Source organism: Siphateles boraxobius, unplaced genomic scaffold, assembly GCF_051911475.1.
Source record: "Siphateles boraxobius isolate OS27281-9 unplaced genomic scaffold, OSU_SipBor_1 31, whole genome shotgun sequence".
NCBI classification, from domain to species: domain Eukaryota; kingdom Metazoa; phylum Chordata; class Actinopteri; order Cypriniformes; family Leuciscidae; genus Siphateles; species Siphateles boraxobius.
In genome coordinates, this window is record NW_027508931.1 from 18988971 (window position 1) to 19012921 (window position 23951).

The window sequence follows — 23951 nt, forward strand, 5'->3', positions numbered from 1 at the left end:
GCGCGTACACGTGTGTGTGCAAGTGATCATGTTCGTTCCACATTGCATTTGTGCTCTAGTACCAGGACTTCATTGCGGTATGGAAATTTTCAGATTTATTCTGGATTTATTGATTTTTTTTGACAAATGATAAATAAAAAACACATTTTTTTCCGATGTTCCCATTCATTTCAATGTGGGGTCATATTGACCCCGAAGACCAGAAGTGTAATTTATTTTTTTACGTACCTATAGAACCACCGAATCAAGCCCAGTTTTTTTGTGTGTGAATAGATAGATAATGTAGGAAAAGTTACCAAATCTTATTCCACTGAGATGAAGGGAACCATTTTTTTTTACTAAGGAAACTTCGATTGGGGGTCATATAGACCCCAGTGTCCAATTCAGGGTTAAATCAAGTGTATATATTTGATGAACCTGGAAATAAATTGTATTTCAATAAAAAATCTCAATAAATAATGAATTCACTTCAAACTGCAAACTTTTAAATATTACCGAACAGCAGGCATTTAAATATTTTAAACTTTTTTACACAAACATCAGAATAATATAAAACTATCTATTTTGTGTTTCTCTTCTCATGATGGCTTTTTTAGTGTTTCTTTCTGGATGTAAAATAATGATGTAGCACTTTGGGGCAAATATGGCCACTAGTAATCCATAACTGGAAGCTAAAATGGCAAATATCTCTACAGCTACTGCGTATTTCCCTGGTGAGCTCACATATGCCGGAATAAATACAATCCATACAGCACAGAAGATCAACATGCTGAAAGTGATAAACTTTGCTTCATTAAAATTATCTGGAAGGTTTCTCGCCAGGAAGGCTAACATGAAGCTTACTGCGGCCAACAGTCCAATGTATCCAAGCAGCATTGAAAAACCAGCCACTGAGCCTATAGCACATTCATATACTATTTTAGAACGAAGATACTGGTTGTTTTTATGGGGTGTTGGAGAGGCAGTTGATAGCCAGACTGCACATATCACAACCTGGAGGGCTGTTAGGACCAGTACTGTGCATCTTTGTTGAACTACTCCAAACCATTTCATTGCTCCTTTGCCTTCTGGTCGAGATGACCTGAACACAGCTATGACCACCATAGTCTTGACCAGGATGCTGGAGACGCACAGGACAAAGCTAATGCCAAACACAGCATGTCTTAACTGACACATCCACAACTGTGGCTGACCAATGAACAGAAGCACACACAGGAAACACAGTTTGAGTGACAACAGCAGCAAGAAGCTGAGCTCTGAATTGTTGGCGCGTACTATGGGAGTGTTACGGTGATGTGCAAAGATGACCATCACAAGAGCGCAGAACCAGGTGCCAAGTAGGGATGCAGTGGTCAAAGAGATCCCCAGAGGTTCCTCATAGGACAGGAACTCTACTTCTTTAGGGACACACTGATCCTTATCTGGATTTGACCAAAACTCTTCTGGACACATTGTGCACTCAAAAGCATCTGTGAGTAAGAAAATTAGAGAAGGTAAGTAGTTATGAGGAAAATATTTTAATATTATATCTACCAACAAAAATCTCATCACCTGTTGTATTAGAAATCTCTCCATCTCCGCATGGAAGGCAGTCAAAACAGCAGACAGGAAGACCTTTCCTCATGGCTTGTCTGGTCCCTGGCGGGCAGCTCTCACTGCACACAGAATGTGGGGGCTGTCATGGGACAGAATATGTTGTTATTTATGAATAGAGTGAATGCTCAGAATACTGTAGTATTTTCATGAGGCATTTGGAAACCACTGTTCTACAGTATGCCAGAAATGTATGAATGATTGTAATATGCTGTAATTATTATTAAAAAAATATACTTTTTTCATCGGAAAATTCCAGTATAATGCATCCTCATCCAGTGTGAGCACCTTCCCTGTCAGTGCCCCTTCATTTACTACACCAACTGTTTGGACTCTTATTGATCCATCAGAGTTTGGCTGCCAGTTCAATACATCATAGATGGCCAGGGCATCTCCATTGTTATCAAATGACACATGATCCCCAAAGCCTGTGGTGAAGTCCACTTGCTGTAGGTAGTGAACCAGCTGTATAGTTAAAAATAACAAATATACATTCATACATGATTGCCACACTTTACTTTTAATTACCAAAGTTCTGATAAAAAGGCTTGATTGACTGATGTGTTTTAAAATTTTAATTGTCATGCTTTCAAATAATATAATATAAATATATCTTCTGTAACTAACACATACCAATATTATTGTGACAATATCAGATTTATTAAAATATCAGAAAATTAATTAAGGTGAGACACTACAGGTGAATAGGGTCATTTTTTAACTAGCAGATATCACCATGAAACTTTGCCAGTTGATTACCTACATTAAGATGAGAAAAAAATGTATTACAAGTTTTCTGTAATTTAATGTTTACATATGCAAATGATACATTATCTAATTAAATATGCGCTATTTTGCATATATTTAAAAAATCGAAATCTGAGTATTGGATAAAGCCAGGTTCAAAATGATTTTTTCATTGTGTTCACATATTATATGGGGAAACAATTACAGAGGGATTTATGGATATCTACTTTTGTTATCCTGTAAATCAGAATATACTGCCAATAGCCTTAAAAAAATGATTTTCGACATGTATTTTGGAATAAACTGTTATATAAATCAGGCTAGGAATAATATATTTACAAATCCCTCTGTAAATGTCTGCATAATATAACTAGGTACAAGACTGGAACGTTTGGTGTATATAGGTGCTACTGAAGTGGAGATTTCGGACTTGGAGTATGAGAGAGAAGTCATTTTGAGAAAATGGGCTTTAAAGATTTAGCATCAGCCAATGAGATTGCGCATTTAGAGTAAAATCTCCCCTTTTACTTTCGCGATTGGTTGCTGATAATAAGGAAATGACCATATTTGGATCCGGCAGTATTGTTCAGGAGAGAGAGAGCTTTCTAATGGTGTGTGTGATGACAGGGTTCAGATCGCGATCGCGGAGCAGAGGGATGATTTATGACAACAATTTTTGATGAATTTATGAGAAATCTACAGATGCAAACACACAAAGTGTAGTAAAATAAAGACCTAAATGTGTGTTTCTGACTTTTTTTTTCACCACAAGTCTGAAAGAAGACATGTTATTGAAGACAAATATCCCCAAATCTCAAAATTGACCAGTGAAAAAAAAAACGATGTTTTTGCCTGCCGTGTCTCGCCTTAATAAATCAATTAATTAATATAGAGGACATATTTCGCTTTTCCACATGAGCTCTTCTATATGCCTGGAGAGAATCTGCACTATACCTGTGGGTCTTACCTGCCAAGGTTTTAGGTTGATTATGTTGGCACAGCTGTTCCCACTAAATGGTCCTCTCCCCTCATCACACTGCATCAGATCATGAAGCGCATGTGCCAGGGCATAAACTGCCTTATACACATTATAAGCCGCCCTCAACCCTGAAACATCAGAGTATGGTGTGTCAGTGGTGTTCAGATCCTCCTGTCCTGTACACACATTTTTCACTTGTTCATCCTCTGTCTTTTTACCCCCAGTTTCAAAACTGCACCTGAACATGTTCTCCCAGAAGATCCTCAACATATTATTTCTTGGATCATTGCTGGGACAGAGACGTAGGAGAAAGTCTTTAAGTGTCTTGATCTCTCCACGTCTAATGGCGATGCCCAGTGTGCCCCCTAGGAAGGGTAGGAAACGTGGACTGTGAAACACAGGTGAAGTGGCCCAAGCTTCACTTGCAATCCACTGCCTGCCTGACAGATTTTGCAACACCAACTCATCCATAAAGTTCATAAGAAAGGATGAAGTAGAAAAAACAACCACCACTCTTGCTGTAGAGGCCTGAATCACTCCCATTATACGTTGAATATCTTTGGGGTTATTATCATGGGGCAGGATTTCAGAAAAAGCAACACAACTTCCAAACTGCTGCATTTCCTGCTGGAAGGACACAGAAGCATAGATTCCGTAGTCGTCATCACTGTAGAGGAAACCAACCCAGGTCCACCCAAAATGCCTCAAGATCTGAACCATAGCCAACACCTGGAAGGAATCACTAGGAATAGTTCTGAAGAAAGAGGGGTACTTTTTTCTGTCACTCAAACAGGAGCAGGTGGCATAGTGACTAACCTAATTTGGAAAGATCGAGCAAAGGCATGAAACAGAGAAATTGAGTTATGATCAACAAACACAGACGAATGAGAAATAAAGTGTTACAATACATATATTCATGATATATATGGCTAAAAATAACTTATAAACTAAAAGTACGAAAAATACGCATCTAGTGTAATTTTACTTTTTTCATCCCATCTTACTATAGGTACTCGAAACAGCCCCAGAACACTGGAAATCGCAATGGATGGAGTTGATCCTGGATCCCCCACAATCCCAATCACCGGAGGAGGGCCAGTGCAGTTTAGGTTGGAGAAGGAATCCTCTGTCCCACTAACCAGGGATATGGCAGCCCGGAACGCCATTCCTAGCATCACACAGTTGTCATAAAGATGGTAACCAAGAGTGATGTTAGGCAGCAGATTTGGATTCTTATTGATCTCCTCTATAGCAAAAACCATGGTCTGTGCCTGCTGGAAGCTTTCCATATCAAATCTAAGAAAAAAGCAAGAGAACATATTATAATACAGTGATACAAAAAAGCTAATAACTAAAATATGAATTAAGCATCAATACATTCCACATACATCTCATGGAACCCTCCTATTGTGGACACTTTTTTAGATATAAAGTAGCATTCATATATTTTTTTTTGTCAAGTTTTTTTTTTCATCATAGCTGTCTACACATTATTTGACAAAAACAGTAATATTTCCTATTTATTCCTTTTTATTTTCTTATTCTTAAATAATTTTCTTTTATTATTCTTTTATAGTTATGAGTCATTCCGGACCCAGACTCACTTCTCACAATATGGTGGTTCTGGCTCTGATCTGAAGCTCTGCTCTGGGAACACTGTGAAAAAATGAACTTCAAACAAGCCTCCAAGTATAACATCTCCATCCTGGTACATTCCATTCAACTTGAAGCGTCCCTGGAGCTGACAGGTACCAGATCTGACGATTGATGCTGCAGAAATGCAGTTAAAAGACAGATACAGGCAGATGTTTAGAGTGATCCACATCTCTCTCTTTCTGACCCACTCACCCGTTCTGCTCGCTAATTTATGATGATGATTGTGTGGGGTGTTGCTTTAAAACAGCAGGCGGTGCTAAATGGACTGCATTTATATAGCGCTTTCACAGACCGAATGGCCACCAAAGCGCTTTACATAGTTGCCTCACATTCACACACACATTCATACACCAACGGCGGTGTCAGCCATGCAAGGCGCCACCCAGCTCGTCGGGAGCAGTTGGGGTTAGGTGTCTTGCTCATGGACACCTCGACACTTGGTCAGGTGGAACCGGGGATTGAACCACCAACCTTTCGGTTTGTAGATAACCTACATGAACCACTGAGCCACTGCCGCCCCAATAAGTGGGCATCTCTGGAAAACACAATGTCTCCTTCCCATTATTTTATCATTTCCCTATCTAAATTTATATTAAAGGTGTTGAGAGATTTGTTCATGTTAAAATACATTCTCCTAACCCTGTTTAAAATTTTAACTGATTAAAATTAATATTAACTGCTTTAATTTATTACATTATTTGTTATCATATTATCTACTGTCGTAAACACACTGGTGTGTAGCACAACTTATTTGACCATTTCCTACATTTTGTTATTCTTCCAGCTATTTACTTACAGCATCTAATGAATCGGGAGTTCACACATTCACAGAAAATTGCTAACTTCCGTGTAGCAAATTAAGGTGGATAGCGTGAGTTTGGGACATGGCTACTGTAGCAGGCGGGTGATAAGCTGGTGTTGTAAAATATTCAATTCCTGTGAGAAACTGTTCCAGGGTGGACACATATTCATGATATTTCATCCATGCACCTTAAATAAATGTATTATTAACCCTCTGGGGACCAAGGTGTTTTTGGGGTCCTTGGGATGTTTTGACATGCACTGACATTTGTGCTTTTTTCAGTTATTTATAAACATGTTAATGGCAAAGGTGTAAATCCACTCTATATAGCACAAACGGGGCTACCATAATATGTGAGCAACATGTATGTACATGTTTGTATTTTTAAGAGAATAATGTTTATGCGTTGTTATTGAAAAAAATAAAAATGAAAGTTGCTGAAATAAGACCACAAAACACATACTACATATGTGTCCACTATACTTTTGACTGGATGTTGTCGCTTCGAGTTCTGCCTAATCATCCTGCCTAATTGTTCACATAAAACAAAACATTAATTTATACTTTGTATGACAGTTTTTTTGTCAGAAGAGGTTTATGTGTGGGAGTGGTAATGGCCTATCAATATTAATGAGATTCAGACCAGGGGTGTGACAGACACTCCCCCAATGGCTAATGGGCCATCAAGTGAGGCAGCCTGAACAAAGAATGAGAGGAGATTCAAAGGTTTTGTTTTTCAATCTGTTTTATTGTAATTCCTCTATGTGGAGAAAGCCTGAGCATTGGTGCTGTGGCACAGAGTTGACACGGCATTCTCAGAAAAAAAATATTTTGAAGAGAGTCTGTGGAGTGTGTGTGTCAGCAGAACTCATCTGTGGTCCAAGTTCCCGGGCAGGCAGGAATCTCAGAGTCTGTGGGAAAATATCAATGTCAGTTTCTGTTTTCCATGACAGAGTGGACTCATTGTTGCTCGTCTGAATGTTTGTCTTGGCCCTCTTTGCCACATTCCTATAAAAATAAAAATATTAATAAAGGTTAATAAAGGTTGACCAAAGTACTATCAGCATGTCAGGGCTATCAGGACAATCAGCATGTTGATAAAACAAAAAAAAATAAGCTCTTTTATATTAACCTGCTAACCGTTGCCAGAGCGCCGGCGCACTGAAGCGTTTTTTTTGTTTTGTTTAAATAGTTCAAAGTTACTATCAAATTTAAATTTATTACCTTCCCACATGGAAAGAACCTATATAAACATATGTGACCCGTCACAGAAACCAGGGACACAAGTCGGCAGCACAACTTTCGAGCAAAATGAGAAAGAAGAGTTTTTTTTCAAAATTGGTGATTTTCAATTTTTTGGAGAATCTGTTAATTGAAATCACGAAGAAGCCTCTCCATGTTTGAGATAGCAGTATTGGTATATTTAAAAGCTTACATTTTGAGGTTGAAATCGGCTTGTTTTCGGAGATTCTTGCATGCAGTAGGGGCGTGGCGTGTCATTGTCTGTGTGTATTTCCATAATGAATAACCCGGCACTTTTGCCCCCGCCCTCCAAGTGAACCGCATGGCTACTTATTATGCTGTGCTCTGGCCGGCTCTATCTGATATCAAAATTCAATGAAGATGGATGCCGCAAAGATTGTCGCAGACGAGCTGAACCGTCTCGCAGTTACACCGAAAATGTTTTCGCCGCACTTTGTGGCCTCGGGAAACTGAACCGGAGGTATGGGCGCGGCGCGCGCGCCCTCAGTGCTTGAATACGGCGGCTCGGCTCGCTGACAGCGGTGGCTGGCTGTTTCAAATGTGACGTCCCGATTGCTTTGAATGGGGAGCGTTTTGTGAACAGGGAACAGAGTTAATGGACTGGCAACAATCTCCATAGAACATGAACTGGCACAGAGAATCGAAATAGAGGATGCAGTTAAGACCTTTGCTGCGATGAAGGCCTGCCGTGCGTGTTTCTGAAATGTAAGTTAAGCTTCATTTGCTCTTTAGTCGTTATTTAAGATGCTGAACCTGCTGATGATATAATGTGCTTGCGGACATTTGTGACCCGTCACAGAAACCAGGGACACAAGTCGGCAGCACAACTTTCGAGCAAAATGAGAAAGAAGAGTTTTTTTTCAAAATTGGTGATTTTCAATTTTTTGGAGAATCTGTTAATTGAAATCACGAAGAAGCCTCTCCATGTTTGAGATAGCAGTATTGGTATATTTAAAAGCTAACATTTTGAGGTTGAAATCGGCTTGTTTTCGAAGATTCTAGCATGCAGTAGGGGCGTGGCGTGTCATTGTCTGTGTGTACTTCCATACTGAATAACCCGGCGCTTTTGCCCCCGCCCTCCAAGTCAACCACATGGCTACTTATTATGCTGTGCTCTGGCCAGCTCTCTCTGATATCAAAATTCAATGAAGATGGATGCCGCAAAGATTGTCGCAGACGAGATGAACCGTCTGGCAGTTACACCGAAAATGTTTTCGCCGCACTTCGTGGGCTCGGGAAACTGAACCGGAGGTATGGGCGCAGCGCGCTCGCCCTCAGTGCTTCAATACGGCGGCTCGGCTCGCTGACAGCGGTGGCTGGCTGTTTCATATGTGACGGAGAATCGAAATAGAGGATGCAGTTAAGACCTTTGCTGCTGCGATGAAGGCCTGCCGTGCGTGTTTCTGAAATGTAAGTTAAGCTTCATTTGCTCTTTAGTCGTTATTTAAGATGCTGAACCTGCTGATGATATAATGTGCTTGCGGACATTTCATTTGTGTGTGTATACGCACATAAGAAAGTGGTGTAAAGAGATTTGCAACAGTAATTTGAGGAGGTGAAATGTGATTATTTGGAAAATTGCAGAAATGACTGCTTAAAGAAAAATGCCAGCAGGCATTTGCCTCCTACATAAACTTTAATATTGTTGACATTTTGGGCACACGAGCGTTGCGTACTATTTGCGCTATATGTAGGCCTATGGCTTATTGGTCTTTGTTTGTTGTTGTTGGTTTTGCGTTATATGTATATGGCATATTGGTCTTTGTGTGTTGTTGCTGGTTTTGCGTTATACTGTATGTATATGGCATATTGGCCTTTGTGTGTTGTTGCTGGTTTTGCGTTATATGCAGGCTATATGGCATATTGGTCTTTGTGTGTTGTTGCTGGTTTTGCGTTATATGTATATGGCATATTGGTCTTTATGTGTTGTTGCTGGTTTCGCGTTATATGCAGGCTATATGGCATTATTGGTATTTGTGTGTTGTTGCTGGTACGTTGCAAATAGAGGGGCAGCACAATTGTTTTTCGCCTAGTGCGGCAGAAGTGCACTCATTCGAAGTGTAAAAAAAGCTGTAAAGCACATGGAGGAGCTTTACAGGGGGTATGGCTTATCTAAATGAGATGTAAATGAGCCCTATTGTCACCCCCAGCAGCAGAGACAGGTGAGAACTGCACAATCTTTAGCTCGTTTTCTCCTCTTTGAGCTTTTTTAAGTGCCTACTTTAAAATGGCCACAACTTCTCCAAATATTATCAGATTTCCACATGTTACACATCGTTGGAAAGCTTGGATATTACACTCTCAGAATCTATGAATAACTCAAAATGCCCCAGAACCGACTTGTGTCCCTAGTTTCCGTGACTGGTCACATATAGGTGCATATATACGTGCATATAAGTACCTATATAGGTGCATATATACGTGCATATAAGTACCTATATAGGTGCATATATACGTGCATATATGTACCTATATTTACATTTACATTTATTCATTTAGCTGACGCTTTTACCCAAAGCGACTTACAATTGCTATATTTCAGAGGTTGCACGCCTCTGGAGCAACTAGGGGTTAAGTGTCTTGCTCAGGGACACATTGGTGTCTCGCAGTGGATTCGAACCCGGGTCTCTCACACCAAAGGCATGTGTCTTATCCACTTATACGTGCATATATGTATCTATATAGGTGCATATATGCACATAAATATGCAGCTATATGTTACCTATATATTAGTATAATTATTAAAATCCATAGCTACTAGGCAACATAAATAATAGCCCAAGATGTAGACATTTTAATTATTTATTTACTTAAGAACAATCAAATATTACAAGAAAAAAAATAAGACAAAAAACTGAACAGAAAAAAACCCAATTTATCTTGTTGATCTTCTCAGCTATGTGAGCTTCGATATTGATAGATGTGCCTATCTGTCCTCGGCTGGTTGCCGGCCACTTCTTCAATGTAGCATCTAGAGAAGACAAAAATAATAAGACAGTATAATAATAATAATAACAATAATAATATAGTGCTTCATCAGGAACCCAAAGTGCTTACAGTACAGCTGCGATTGGACACATGTTTTGGATAAAGGGCTTATCATAATAAAAAATGCGTCATGTAAACACGTCAATTGGAAGATTCTGATTGGATTCTGCTTAAACTGAAAGAAATTCTGATTGGAAACATCACCCCCCTTTTTTTTAGTGGCATCATTCTTTCATATGCACATGTCCGTCATGGGGACTGCATTGTTAACGGTCACACGGTCAATCATGTGTATCCAAAGCAGAGAAAATTCATGGATAGGAAAAATTCAGAAAAAGAGGAAAGGTAGGATCAAGAAGTGAGCAAGCAATGAATTAGTATTATAGGTTCCAAGCAGATACAGTAACAATAATGGGTGCCCTATCTTATACAGTCGCTATTGATGCCTAATAAACATTGATACAAGTAGGCTATGGTTAAAGTGGTGAACTTATAAAGTCTTAATGCATTGAGAAGGGAAAACAATTTTTTTTGAATTTACTCACCAATAATGGCTACCTTTTTAATTTGGTCAAGGGCGACCAGCTGCTCCCCATCCCCTCTGGTTGGCTTCCCACCTTAAAGTAATATTTCAAAATTATTATGAAAGGGGGGTAAAATGAAGGTGGTGAAAACAAGAGATTTTTTATATACACATCCCTTTTACTTGAGGTGCAAAGAAATACAAAAATGGCAAGTAAAAAAGCGATGGTATTCCCGCACTGACTTGTTTTTTTTTCCCAAGGACAGAAGAGATTAGGAACATGTTTTGTACCATTCAGGTTGCTTTTCAGCAAAGTCTGCAAATCAAAAGGTGCCCAGCAGCAGATACCACACCATGGCAGTAGCAGAGGTGGCAAGGCGGGCTGCTTTCCACGCTTCTGCCTGGCAAAACACCCCTTTATAACTTCAATCTGAAAAATAATTTCACATCACAATATTAATTTATTGGCAACTTTTAGAAAGGTGTTTATGTTTCATATTGATTCTTATATTTAGCTTCCCAATAGTTAATAGGTTATGATGTATAAATGCAGATTAATGATAAAGATATGAAACAAATTAATCATTGCCCTAAACGTTATTAAAGGAGAGGACAGGGTGGGGGGAAGGTGGAGGTTGGATGGAGAGTAGGGAAGGAGAAGACAGTGGCTGGAGAGGAGCGAAGGGGGGCAGGAGGAAAGGATGATTGTCTCGTATAACACTAATTGGCTCCTACAAGCACACAGTTTATAACCCATCCTTACTAAATAATGTTACTCACCTGTGTTTTCGCTGATGTCTCAGCTTGTTGTAATGTCTGTCTGTGTTCCCCCGGTCTTTGTGCTTTTGGTTCAGTCCTGTTCAGTTTTCCCGCTCCTCGTTTGTGTTCATGTATACCACGCCCCCTTGTTATCTTGTTTAGCTTGTTTGGCCTTGTATTTAAGCCCTGTGTTTCAGTCCAGTCTTTGTGAGTTCTTGTTGTTGTACCTTGATGTTGGTGGTTCTGTTCCTGAGTCTTGTGCCCTAGCCAGAGTCTTTATGTAATTTGAGTTTATTAAATAAAGTGTGCTGCAATTGGATCCTGCTTCCTCCTTGCTTCCACCTCATCATAACAGAAGAACTCACCGCCAATGGATCCAGCAGTTGTTAGCAACCAGGCCTTAAGGAAATTCCTATCATCTCTGTCTCAAGATGGCCAGCCCTTGGAGAGGTATGTGAGGGACTTTTTGGCGTGTTGTCATCTGGGAGCGCTAAATGACGCCCAGCTCGTGGACCTGTTTTGTAGCGGGCTGGATTGGCACATCGCTCAAGTGATGCCGGAGGATCATACTGGCTGGACCCTGAAAGGGTTTGTTGATCTGGCCCTTTCCTTGGGCGGTTCGGCACTTGCAGAGCCTGAGTTTCCCCGCGTCACGCCAGTCAGCGGGTCTGACACCGGATCGGTCTATGGGCGTTCAGGGCTGATGTCCAGCTTGGCAGATTCCCCGCTAAGGTCCGTACAGTCTGCAAGGATCACCGTCCTGCCTGAATCTCGTCCCGTCAAACCAGTTCCAGAGCCCGTCCAGCCAGAGCCCGTCCAGCCAGAGCCCGTCCAGCCAGAGCCCGTCCAGCCAGAGCCCGTCCAGCCAGGGACCGTCCAGCCAGGGACCGTCCAGCCAGGGACCGTCCAGCCAGGGACCGTCCAGCCAGAGACCGTCCAGCCAGAGACCGTCCAGCCAGAGACCGTCCAGCCAGAGACCGTCCAGCCAGGGACCGTCCAGCCAGGGACCGTCCAGCCAGGGACCGTCCAGCCAGGGACCGTCCAGCCAGAGACCGTCCAGCCAGAGACCGTCCAGCCAGAGACCGTTCTCGTCACGTCTTCCCAGTCAGAGACTGATCACGCCACGCATGCGCCGCCTGAGCCCTCAGTGACCGCAACACTAGCCATTATGGCCTTGAGCCGGTGTCCGCTGATCCTGCGCCAGAGCCCGCTGATCCTGCGCCAGAGCCCGCTGATCCTGCGCCAGAGCCCGCTGATCCTGCGCCAGAGCCCGCTGATCCTGCGCCAGAGCCCGCTGATCCTGCGCCAGAGCCCGCTGATCCTGCGCCAGAGCCCGCTGATCCTGCACCAGAGCCCGCTGATCCTGCGCCAGTCCTGTTCAGCCCAGAGTTTCCTTCACCGCTGGTCCTGCCCAGCCTAAAGCCCTCTTCACCGCTGGTTCTGCCTCTTTCTCCTGAGCCGGTGCCTTCTCCAGGCTACGACCCCGTAGCTACCCCCAAGAATTTTTTGGGGGGGGGGCAGTAGGCCACCACCATGGCCACCCGAAGGGTCCTCTCCAGCATGGCCGCCCGAAGGGTCTTCACCGCCGTGGCCGCCCGAAGGGTCTTCACCGCCGTGGCCGCCCGAAAGGTCTTCACCGCCGTGGCCGCCCGAAGGGTCTTCACCGCCGTGGCCGCCCGAGGGGTCTTCACCGCCGTGGCCGCCCGAGGGGTCTTCACCGCCGTGGCCGCCCGAGGGGTCTTCACCGCCGTGGCCGCCCGAGGGGTCTTCACCGCCGTGGCCGCCCGAGGGGTCTTCACCGCCCTGGACGCCCGAGGATCCGACAGCTCCGCCCTGGACGCCCGAAGGGTCTGCTCCGCCCAGGACGCCTGAGGGTCCGACAGCTCCGCCCTGGACGCCCGAGGGTCCGACAGCTCTGCCCTGGACGCCCTAGGGTCCGACAGCTCCGCCCCGGACGCCCGAGGGTCCGACAGCTCCGCCCTGGACGCCCGAGGGTCCGACAGCTCCGCCCTGGACGCCCGAGGGTCCGACAGCTTCGCCCTGGATGCCCGAGGGTCCACAGCCTGCTCCGCCCTGGTCACGCCCTCAGCCTGCTCCGCCGTGGCCTCGCCCTCAGCCTGCTCCGTCGTGGACACGCCCACAGCCTGCTCCGCCCTGGCAGTCTGTTCGTCCAGCTCCGCCCATGTTCCATGGCCCAGGTCCGCCATCGCAAGACCCCGGTCCCGTTCCCTGCACGGACCTGGCCCGCCATCCCTCCCCCGGGACCGCCTCCGCTCCACCACCCTCCCGAACTATGTCTCTAGTTTTGATGGGCGTCGGGAGCCGCCCATAGAGGGGGGGCTATGTTGTAATGTCTGTCTGTGTTCCCCCGGTCTTTGTGCTTTTGGTTCAGTCCTGTTCAGTTTTCCCGCTCCTCGTTTGTGTTCATGTATACCACGCCCCCTTGTTATCTTGTTTAGCTTGTTTGGCCTTGTATTTAAGCCCTGTGTTTCAGTCCAGTCTTTGTGAGTTCTTGTTGTTGTACCTTGATGTTGGTGGTTCTGTTCCTGAGTCTTGTGCCCTAGCCAGAGTCTTTATGTAGTTTGAGTTTATTAAATAAAGTGTGCTGCAATTGGATCCTGCTTCCTCCTTGCTTCCACCTCATCATAACACAGCTGTTGCTGCAGTCTTGTTAGAGAAGAAAAACATTTTTTAACTCAACAATTGTAAAACTTCAACAATTTTAAGCATATGGGGCAAGTAAATTACATATTACCACCAACTATACCAACATAAAAATCCCTATAGCTCAGTTGGAGCCTTAAGTAAAATAAGTACAGAAAAATCTGAGGTATAAAAGGGTTACACACACCTGTGGTGTCTATCGAAAGCAATCAGTCACCATGGGACTCTCTTTAAAGGGCTCGGTCTCCTCTCTGGAGTCTTAGAGAAGAAAGAAACTTAGTAAAACTCTACAACAATTTTTATTCATCCAAGCAAGCCACTATAGATTCTTATTTACGGGGGGGGGGGGGGGGGGGGGGGGGGCTTGGAAAACATTAATAATGTCAATAAATTAAAGTTACATGCAAAAGTCATCAGCCAAACATCATAAAAATCCATATAGCTCTGTTTGAGTAACAAGTAAACTAAATAAATAAATAAAAGGGGATTACTCACCGGTTGCACTTCTCCAAAAGTCGAGAAGAGGGAATCTAGATCCTCCACAGGACTCCTTCCAGTCTTGTTCATAGAAGAAAAATTTAGTTATTCTCTTCAATAAATTAAAGTGCAAATACATCAAATTATTAACACTATCAATCAGCCCAACATCACAAGTCTCTACAGCTCTGCTTGAGAAACAATTTTAAAAAGCAATGAAAATCAGAGGAACTTACCTTTTGAGCAATAATGGCAAGGTCACTTTTCATTTGAGGGATTTCTAGAAAGAGGTTATATAAAGAAAAAACAATTACAATCACTAAATCAAAATGGCACCCAGCAACTCTAATGTTACTCTTCGAAAGACATTTCCTGCAGCTGTGAATGCAAGCTACAACCCTCCAAAGCCCATTCATAAGGCTCTGCAGAGGAAACCTGGTTGTGAACGCAATTAAAAAATATATATATTTCTCCCAAATTCAAATTCCCCAAGTTTTTTTTCTGGAGCCGATTGCCATCTTGAGCCGTTCAAGGCAGAGAAGTGTATGTAATGTTAAGTTACTCATGAACTATATTCTCTAGGCCATGACTTTAGTGAACCCTCTACGAATTTCTCCAGAAAGAGACAAATAAATATAATTCTAATTTGAATCTTATCAACGGCTATATGAGCACCAACACTACCAGCTAACAACATAGCATTTATTTTGCCAAACACGTCTTAAACTTTCAGCCCATACAATTTCTAAGTTTATACTTCTCTGCCACCGCAATATCCATCTCCAGAAAAAAAAACCTGCTAATAAATATTAAAATTAGGAATACTTACGATTGATGATAAGTAGGACATAGCAGATCTCCAACACTCATATCGCCATTTTTACTCCCAGCCGCTATCTTTCGGCGCGAATCGTCAAACATCAGGCGGGTGACGTCATGACTTAACTACGCGGCGCTGTAGCAGCCATGGTAGCAGCAGAGTGGAGAATTTTTATTTTTTTATTTTTTATTTTCAAAATTACAGAGTTTGATATCAAATCCTTGACACATTTCTTTTACACATTTTCACATTTGATAAGTATAATTGAAACCAATAATTTGGACAAAAATTAAATAAAAGAAAAGAAAAAAAAGATAAATGGCATCGCAAACATATATTAAATCCATTTAGCAGAGATACAGATCTTTGGGCTTTTCGATTTTTTAAAAACTTTAGAGACTCAAAATACATGCTTGTCTTCAAATTCATTAACCACAGTGAAATGCTCAGAGATGGGATGATGATGATGATGATGATGAGGATGATGATTACTTGAATGTATGTTCTATGTTCTTTTTTTTTTGTTGTTGCTACATTTAGACTGTAATGACCTTTCAGCCATATTCATCTAGAAATTGCATCAAGACAATACAGAAAACATTGCATTTTGCATTGCATTTGGTGGATTTAACGGTGAATGTGTGGATGCTGTAATGTGAATCTGGAAGTGACTTGAAATTGGAAAAAGGGCTTGATTGACAAAATAAAAAAACGACAAACCATTTTGTTATTTCCTTCTTTTCCACTATCTTCATACAAGAAAGAATTGACCTTGTAAATGTAGCTTTCACAAAGCTTTCCATCTCCTCTCACTTAATTGCCATAATTAAATTCCATAACATGCCAATTACATGTGATACCAATTTCACATGTTCACACATACAGTTCTTGCATAATTTCTTTTTTCTTTTTTCTTATTGCCTTGATAATAGAAAATATGAGCTAGGCATCATGTATGACAGTTGCCAAAGTGAGGTATGAGCTACAAAATGACCAGATCCTGCCATGAGCTAGGAGACATGTATGCACATATGGGGCTTATATGTGGATATAAAGAAGCAATACATGAGACCTATATGGCCTGTATATGCACATATATGCACCTCAGTTTTGCCTATATGTTCCATATATACGCATATATGCAGCATATATATTAGCATATATGTGCATATATGCTGTATATATGCAGCATATATGTGCATATAAACTGCATATAGGTTTCATATTTGCGCATATATCCTCATATAGTTTCTTTCCATGTGGGTTTGAATGCTATCCGGCTCCATTTCCAATTGCCAATAGCCACTCTTTAAGTCCAGTGTAGAGAATACAGATGCCCCATGTAATGACTCTAAGATGTCCTGTATTTGTGGCATTTGATATGCATCAAGATGAGTTTTGGCGTTCAACCCGCGGTAGTCAACGCAGAGTCTTGATCCTCCATCTTTTTTCTGTACCACTACCACTGGCGATGCCCATGGAGAGCTAGATGGTCGAATTATTTTCTTATCAAGCAGCTCCTTGATCTGACCTTCAACAAAACTCTGTTTTTCGATGGAAACCTTGTATGCTCTCTTTCTAACAGGTAGTTCATCTGTGGTGATGATACGGTGCTTGACCAAGTTAGTATATCCAATTTCCTGCTTACAAACAGTAAGCCAGCTCAACATCAGATTTTCCAGGTTGCTGTGTCTGCTTATCGGTGTCTGCTTTTTCCGATAGTTGGTGTATAGAATGGAGTACTTCATCACTGCTGAAGGAATACAACTTTGTCAAATGTTTAATTTAACTTCTAATACTATCATATATAAACTGAGAAAGTTCTGTAAATTGAATTTAGCATTCAGCTGTGGAGCACGAAAGTCCTGTCTTATTCTGTGTCTCTATATACAGCTGTCAGACGGGTTTTCTTTCTATTGTAAGTTAAATGAAACATGTTAGTGAAACTCTTGGAGACTCTCGCAAGCTTTTGTCTTAGCAAGAGAGAGTCCTGTCATTCCTGTTCTGGAGTCTCAGGGTTTGAATAGGTTTTTTCCCTCTCTCTTTTAATACAGGTTCCTAAACCTGTATATGAGTTTCCACCATCACAATGTAATCCCTCCCTCTTATAATGTATATATATTACAATGTTTGACTCAAGAAGTCAGACGATGTTGGAATGACTGCAGCTACCGACAAGCAATAAAATAACTTCTGCTTGGAAAACTTCCTCCGTCTCCTGGTCTGAGCTTCTAACTTTTCTACAAGGAAAAAGTTCACTACACTGCAAAGCTGTAAAGGTATGGCAAGGTAAAAGTTAATTGTAGAATGAATGTCCCGATGAAGGAACTGAAAGAAGACTGGTGTTTCATCACCTTCTATTGGAGAAAATCCATACTGAGCATTATTGCAGTCCAAGACCATTCCTGATTTCAACAGAAAATCCATGCCCAGTATAATGGGTACTGTTAAATCACTGTCATTCATTATATACAGGGTAAGCTCTACTGGACGACCCTGCACTTTACTCTCCCACATCACCTTTCCAACAGCGGTTTTACGTTGTCCGTTCGCTAAAAGGAAAGCTTGTCCTCCACCAGGTAGGTATACTTCTTGTCGGCCTAACTGTTTCCAACTTGGCTTTTGAATAAGTGACAAAGTACTGCCAGTGTCCACCATAGCAGTTACATGCGTGTCTTGTACGGTTATGGGAATGATAAGATTTCTGATGTCGTGTTGCATAGAATTTTGGCAAGTCTGGACAACTCTGGTATTTGCTACTGCTGGTTTGCGTTGTGAATCGTGATCTGAAGGATTTCTCTTCTTTTACTCATTCCCATTTACTTGACTCCAGTATTTTTGAGGCTCAAAATAATCTCGTTCTATCTGTGTACCTACTTTTACAAGTTCTCCTACATCTTTTATATTGCCACGTAGCAAGCTAGCAAGCTGTGGATTACAGTTACATAAAATAGCTTGCACCACCTCTCTTTCTAACATGTCCTTCCATCTCAAGCAAAGAGCTCGATAGTGAATAGCAAAGTCTCTGAAACTTTCTTTTGCACCTTGTCTCCTCTCCATCAGTTTCCTTATTGCCAACTCTTCATAATCCTCACTGAGAAAACATTGCAGAAATATTTTTTTTAATTGCTTCCAGGCACAGATATTCCCTTTCTCCGCCATCCACCAATCTTTTGCAGTATGTTCAAGTACAGCAGTTAAAGAAGCCAAAATTGCACTATTCTTCAAAGGTCGAACAGCGAAATACTCCTCACATCGTTCGATGAATAAGATAGGATCTTTGTCCGGGCTATTGCTGAAACTAGGGAACTCAATTTTGACTGGTGGGTTGTACTGATTTGAACTGTCCATGACGGGTTGAGTATTTGAATGAAGACTGTAGGTTCGATCTCTGAGGGATCTGTGAACAGTACTGGTATTGATGGGTTGAATTGGGGTGGACATAAAAGGCTGAAAAGATTGTAATCTCTGATCCAATTGTTGATCTCTTCTCTTCAAACAGTCTAGCACTGATTGTCCAAGATCTTGAATGCTCAGTTCTAGGCGTTTTCTAACTCTGCTGTACTCACGGTCTATTTGGTATAACAATTTATCTTCTGTGGCTTTACGTTGTGTTTCAACATCAATAAAGGAAACTTGTTCACTCACCCTTTGAACGATTTCAGTAATCCGCTTCTCAAGTTTGGTGAAACGTTCTGAGAGTTGTTCTTACATATCTACAACCGCCGTGGAAGGGCGGTGTGTCGGCTCCTCATAAATTTCAGGTGGTGGTGGAGATAGAAATTGAACTTCCTTTGGGCGGTCATCCACGAACACTTCTTCCTCCTCTGAATCAAGGTACAGGTCACTGAACTTGTTAATCAGCCCTCGAAGTGGTTCTCTGTGAGTGCTAAATGGTGCAGATGAGAAATCTGTATTGGGTACGGGCTCATCCTCATCCTGAACTCGATGACTAGCCATTCTATTTATTTATTATTATTATTATTTAACGTGTCAGGGTTTGTTTTGTGACCAACACTGGGAAATTTTCAACAACGTATATGAAGTCTGCAGGTCCCTGTTCGGGCGCCATTTATGCAACCAATGTCCACTTTAGAGGCATGCAGCTATATATATATATATATATATGAAATACTAGGAGGGGCCCACCAACTAAGAAATTAAATCTGCAAAATCTTAATGTTTCCCAGTGTAGAGCCAACAAAAAATAAAGACAGGAATTAACTTTGTGAACCTTTATATATGATTTAGGAAATCCAGCAGAAATAAACAGGACAATGCATTTTTATGAACATAAATTTAAAGGAAACCAGTCCAATGAATGACAGCATTATCCGCACAAATGTTCTGTAAAGTAAGACTTAATCAAAATAGAAAAGGAATGACAATGAAAATAAATAAAATCTAAACTGATCAGTTCAAGGTTGTAGTTGAGTGATGATGTCCAAGTCCCAATAGTCCTTCAAGTGCTCTTCCACATATCAGTTAAAGACAAAACAGCCCACAGAATCACATTCTTGTAGTAAGGGAAGTCAGGCTGTTCGTGGTAATTTCCCCATTCATTTAAGTTGCCATTGTCAGCACCGTCACTTCGAGGTCCGCGAGCACGAAATGGACGACACAAGCTGCTTATTCAGCGGTGCCTTGTCAGTTTTCCAAAATCGCATATAAAGTGGCCGAGATTACCATAAATAACCATAGGCTCTGTTTGGACGCCTCTGGGGGTGCCAGTGCACCACGAGGGAGTCCACCAAGTGCTTTTGGGGTCCGCCAACTACCTACTCTTCACCATAGTCCTCCTCAGTGCCATGAAGCGCCTATTTTGACCCCTAACCACCTATTCTCTTCTTCATTGCCACGGAGTGCCTATGGGGTCCCCTGACCGCCTACACTTCACCATAGTCTTCCTCAGTGCCACGAAGTGCCTATTTTGACCCCTAACCACCTATCCTCTTCTTCATTGCCACGAAGTGCCTATGGGGTCCCCTGACCACCTAAACTTCACCATAGTCTTCCTCAGTACCACAAAGTGCCTATTTTGACCCCTAACCACCTATTCTCTTCTTCATTACCACGGAGGGCCTATGGGATCCCCTGACCACCTAAACTTCACCATAGTCTTCCTCAGTGCCACGAAGTGCCTATTTTGACCCCTAACCACCTATCCTCTTCTCCTTTGCCACAAAGTGCTTATGGGGTCCCCTGACCACCTAAACTTCACCATAGTCTTCCTCAGTACCACGAAGTGCCTATTTTGACCCCTAACCACCTGTTCTCTTCTTCTTTGCCACGGAGTGCCTATGGGGTCCCCTGACCACCTAAACTTCACCATAGTCTTCCTCGGTGCCACGAAGTGCCTATTTTGACCCCTTACCACCTATCCTCTTCTCCATTGCCACGAAGTGCCTATGGGGTCCCCTAACCACCTATCCTCTTCCTCATTTCCTCAAGTGCCTAAACTTCACCATAGTCTTCCTCATCGTCCACAAAGTGCCTATTCTGACCCCTAACCACCCGTTTTTTTTGTCTCAAGGTACTGGGTCTCTAACTCTGTGCCGAAAAGTCACAGGGCCTCGAAATTCGGCGTGAGGGTAGCCCAGCGGGCCCCGGGCTTGTGATGCAGCTTTCCAAGAAGTTTCGGGCCCCTAGCACCTCCAGGGTCGCACCTTCAATGCGATTTCACAGGTACTTGGTGGACGGTGGTCCGATTGGCCCGAAATTGACACGTACGTTCTAGAGTTCCATGCCCAGAGCTGCTCATTTGGCCAAAAAACACCCCCTTGACCTGGAAGCGCCTGTGAAGTTTGAACTGAACAAGTTGCACGTGGGCGGCTGGAAATACAGACGGAAAAACCGACACACGAGTCTCGTCACGGGCCCCGGGGACAGGTTCTAGAGTTCCGCGTCCCTCTGACCTTTTTTGCCGCTAATTGGCCACCAACAGCTCCATGGAATAAGTTGCCCGTGGGACCTCCGGGGGCCGAACAGGGGCCACTGACACGTATGACTTATCCCATTCATTTTCACAGTTGTTTGGTGGACGTGTGACAGACAGGTCCGATCGGCCCGAAACTGACGTATGCGTCCCGTCACGGGCCCCTGGGGCGGGTTCTAGAGTTCCGCGTCCCTCTGGCCATTTTTCGCGCTAATTGGCCACCTACAGCCCCATGGAATAAGTTGCACGCGGGACGTCAAAAAAACAGGGGCCAAAAGGGGTCGAAAGGTCGCAGCGGCCCCAAATTCGGCAAGGCGGTGGTCCGTGGGCCCCCGGTTCTAGATCGCGGATTTGGTGGTTCTAGATCGGTTCTAAGTATGTGTTTCAGCAAAACGGTTCGAAGGAAACGCCCGATCGGCCCGAAACCGACATGTGCGTCCCTTCACGGGCCCCGGGGACGGGTTCTAGAGTTCCGTGCCCAAAACTGCTCGTTTGGCCGAAATAAGCCCCCCTTGACCTGGAAGCGCCTGTGAAGTTTGAACTGAATAAGTTGCACGTGGGAGGGCTGAAATACAGGGGTCGAAAGGTCGCACCGCCTCCAAATTCGCCGCCCTGGTAGTCGAGGGGCCCCCGGTTCTAGATCCCGGATCACAGGGTTCTAGATCGGTTCCCCGTGTTAAACTTTTTTCAGTGCAAAAATCTCCTCACTTTGGTTCTACTGAGCATTTGTCTTTCTGTGTGTGCAAGAGGGCTGCCATTAATTGGACCATGTGCTTGGTGAAGGGTGGACAAAAAGGTCCGATCGCCCCGAAACTGACGTATGCGTCCCGTCACGGGCCCCTGGGACGGGTTCTAGAGTTCCGTGTCCCTCTGACCTTTTTTGGCGCTAATTGGCCATCAACAGCCCCATGGAATAAGTTGCACGTGGGACGTCAAAAAACAGGGGCCAAAAGGGGTCGAAAGGTCGCAGCGGCCCCAAATTCGGCACGGCGGTGGTCCGGGGGCCCCCGGTTCCAGATCACGGATTTGGTGGTTCTAGATCGGTTCTAAGTAGGTCTTTCAGCCAAACGGTTCGAAGGAAACGCCCGATCGGCCCGAAACCGACACACGCGTCTCGTCACGGGCCCCGGGGACGGGTTCTAGAGTTCCGCGTCCCTCTGACCTTTTTTGGCGCTAATTGGCCAACAACAGCCCCATGGAATAAGTTGCACGTGGGACGTCAAATAAACAGTAGCCCTAAGGGGTCGAAAGGTCGCAGGACCTCGAGATTCGTCACGGACGACCGCCACGGCCCCCGAATCGGGCCCCAGAGTATCGTGGCTCTATATGCTTCCTGAGCCTAGTAGGCCCTCTAATCCTAACTGCTGAATTAACCCTAGCAGACACATGCTCCCATAGAGATCAATGGGAGACAGAGAGGTGCATAAAAAATAGCTAAAAATAAACTTGGCATCTCTCGACCTAGCTCGCTCGGTCTGTCGAAGAGGGCCACGTGACACAACTTTTTGTCGAGTTTGGGGCCCCTCGGACCCCCGGGGGCCGCGCGGGATCCACTGACACGTGCAACTTATCCCATTCATTTTCATAGGCGTTTGGTGGACATCCCCACGGAATGGTCCCAATAGCTCCGAATGGCTCCAATTTGAAATCTGTGGCCCCTCAGGGTCCCCTCAGACGGTCCGCAAAGACTGGGGTCCGTAGTACCCCGTTAAGTGCGTTAGAGTCAAAAACAGCATCCCACCTGTAACCTATTTGACGGGTGCCCTAAATGCTGTCCGTGGACAGTCCATATTTAGGCTAATTATGCATAATTAATAGCTTTAATGCACATCAGTGTGTTGTATTGTGTACCCAGTGTGGTGTACAGTAGGTTTGACCTCACAAATTTGAGTTTTCCAAAAACTCACCCATAGTATCCAAGAACTCACCTGCTCCAAAAAAGTCGAAAACAGCATCCCACCTTTAACTTATTTGACAGGGTCCAAATAGGCTGTTCGTGGAAAGTCCATTTTTATGCTACAGTGGGCCCTTACTTTGCCCACCTGTAACTTATTCGACAGGGTCCAAATAGGCTGTATGTGGACAGTTTATGGGTGCAGTGGGCCCTTAATTTGCCCACCTGTAACTTATTTGAGAGGGACCAAATAGGCTGTTCGTGGACAGTCCATATTTAGGGCTAATTATGCATAATTAATAGCTTTAATGTACATCAGTGTGTTGTATTGTGGCCCCTGTGTGGTGTACAGTAGGTTTCACCTCACAAATTTGAGTTTTCCAAAAACTCACCCATAGTTTCCAAGAACTCACCCGCTCCAAAAAAGTGGAAAACAGCATCCCACCTGTAACTTACTTGACAGGGACTAAATAGGCTGTTTGTGGACAGTCCATATTTAGGCTAATTATGCATAATTAATAGATTTAATGTACATCAGTGTGTTGTATTGTGTCCCCATTGTGGTGTACAGTAGGTTTGACCACAAAAAAAACACTGTAATTATGAATTATGACCTATTAATGCATTGACCACGGACAACCTATTTGGACTCCGTCAAATAAGTTACAGGTGGGCCCTTACTTTGCCAACCTGTAACTTATTTGACAGGGTCCAAATAGGCTGTTCGTGGACAGTCTATGGGTGCAGTGGGCCCTTAATTTGCCCACCTGTAACTTATCTGAAAGGGACCAAATAGGCTGTTCGTGGACAGTCCATATTTAGGCTAATTATGCATAATTAATAGCTTTAAT

At 43.4% G+C, this 23951-nt stretch overlaps 1 protein-coding gene and 3 long non-coding RNA genes across 4 annotated transcripts in view; all 4 read right to left on the reverse strand.

The window, feature by feature from the left end:
• The window catches only part of LOC143697014 (uncharacterized), a 480539-nt gene that overhangs the window by 204059 nt on the left and 252529 nt on the right, over window positions 1–23951 (reverse strand). The gene's annotated exons all lie outside the window — the stretch shown is intronic.
• On the reverse strand, window positions 556–5144 carry LOC143697006 (extracellular calcium-sensing receptor-like). The gene is made up of 6 exons (XM_077193974.1): window positions 4924–5144; window positions 4324–4615; window positions 3308–4135; window positions 1831–2058; window positions 1552–1675; window positions 556–1469 (listed from the first exon to the last, which is right to left on the reverse strand). The coding sequence occupies exons 1-6, from the start codon at window positions 5142–5144 to the stop codon at window positions 556–558; spliced, it is 2607 nt and encodes an 868-aa protein (XP_077050089.1).
• On the reverse strand, window positions 9962–11356 carry LOC143697021 (uncharacterized). The gene is made up of 4 exons (XR_013186131.1): window positions 11332–11356; window positions 10843–10867; window positions 10574–10645; window positions 9962–10011 (listed from the first exon to the last, which is right to left on the reverse strand). It is a non-coding gene; the product is annotated as an uncharacterized LOC143697021 (long non-coding RNA).
• On the reverse strand, window positions 14174–15356 carry LOC143697025 (uncharacterized). The gene is made up of 4 exons (XR_013186137.1): window positions 15281–15356; window positions 14688–14731; window positions 14470–14532; window positions 14174–14232 (listed from the first exon to the last, which is right to left on the reverse strand). It is a non-coding gene; the product is annotated as an uncharacterized LOC143697025 (long non-coding RNA).

Excerpts from the sequence above, each read along its gene's own strand:
- LOC143697006 (XM_077193974.1), bottom strand. The coding sequence starts at position 5,144 with ATGTGGATCACTCTAAACATCTGCCTGTATCTGTCTTTTAACTGCATT. Across the intron at positions 4,616-4,923 it reads GAACCACCATATTGTGAGAA|ATTTGATATGGAAAGCTTCC; the intron begins GTGAGTCTGGGT and ends CTTTTTTCTTAG. Across the intron at positions 4,136-4,323 it reads GGCTGTTTCGAGTACCTATA|GTTAGTCACTATGCCACCTG; the intron begins GTAAGATGGGAT and ends TTTCCAAATTAG.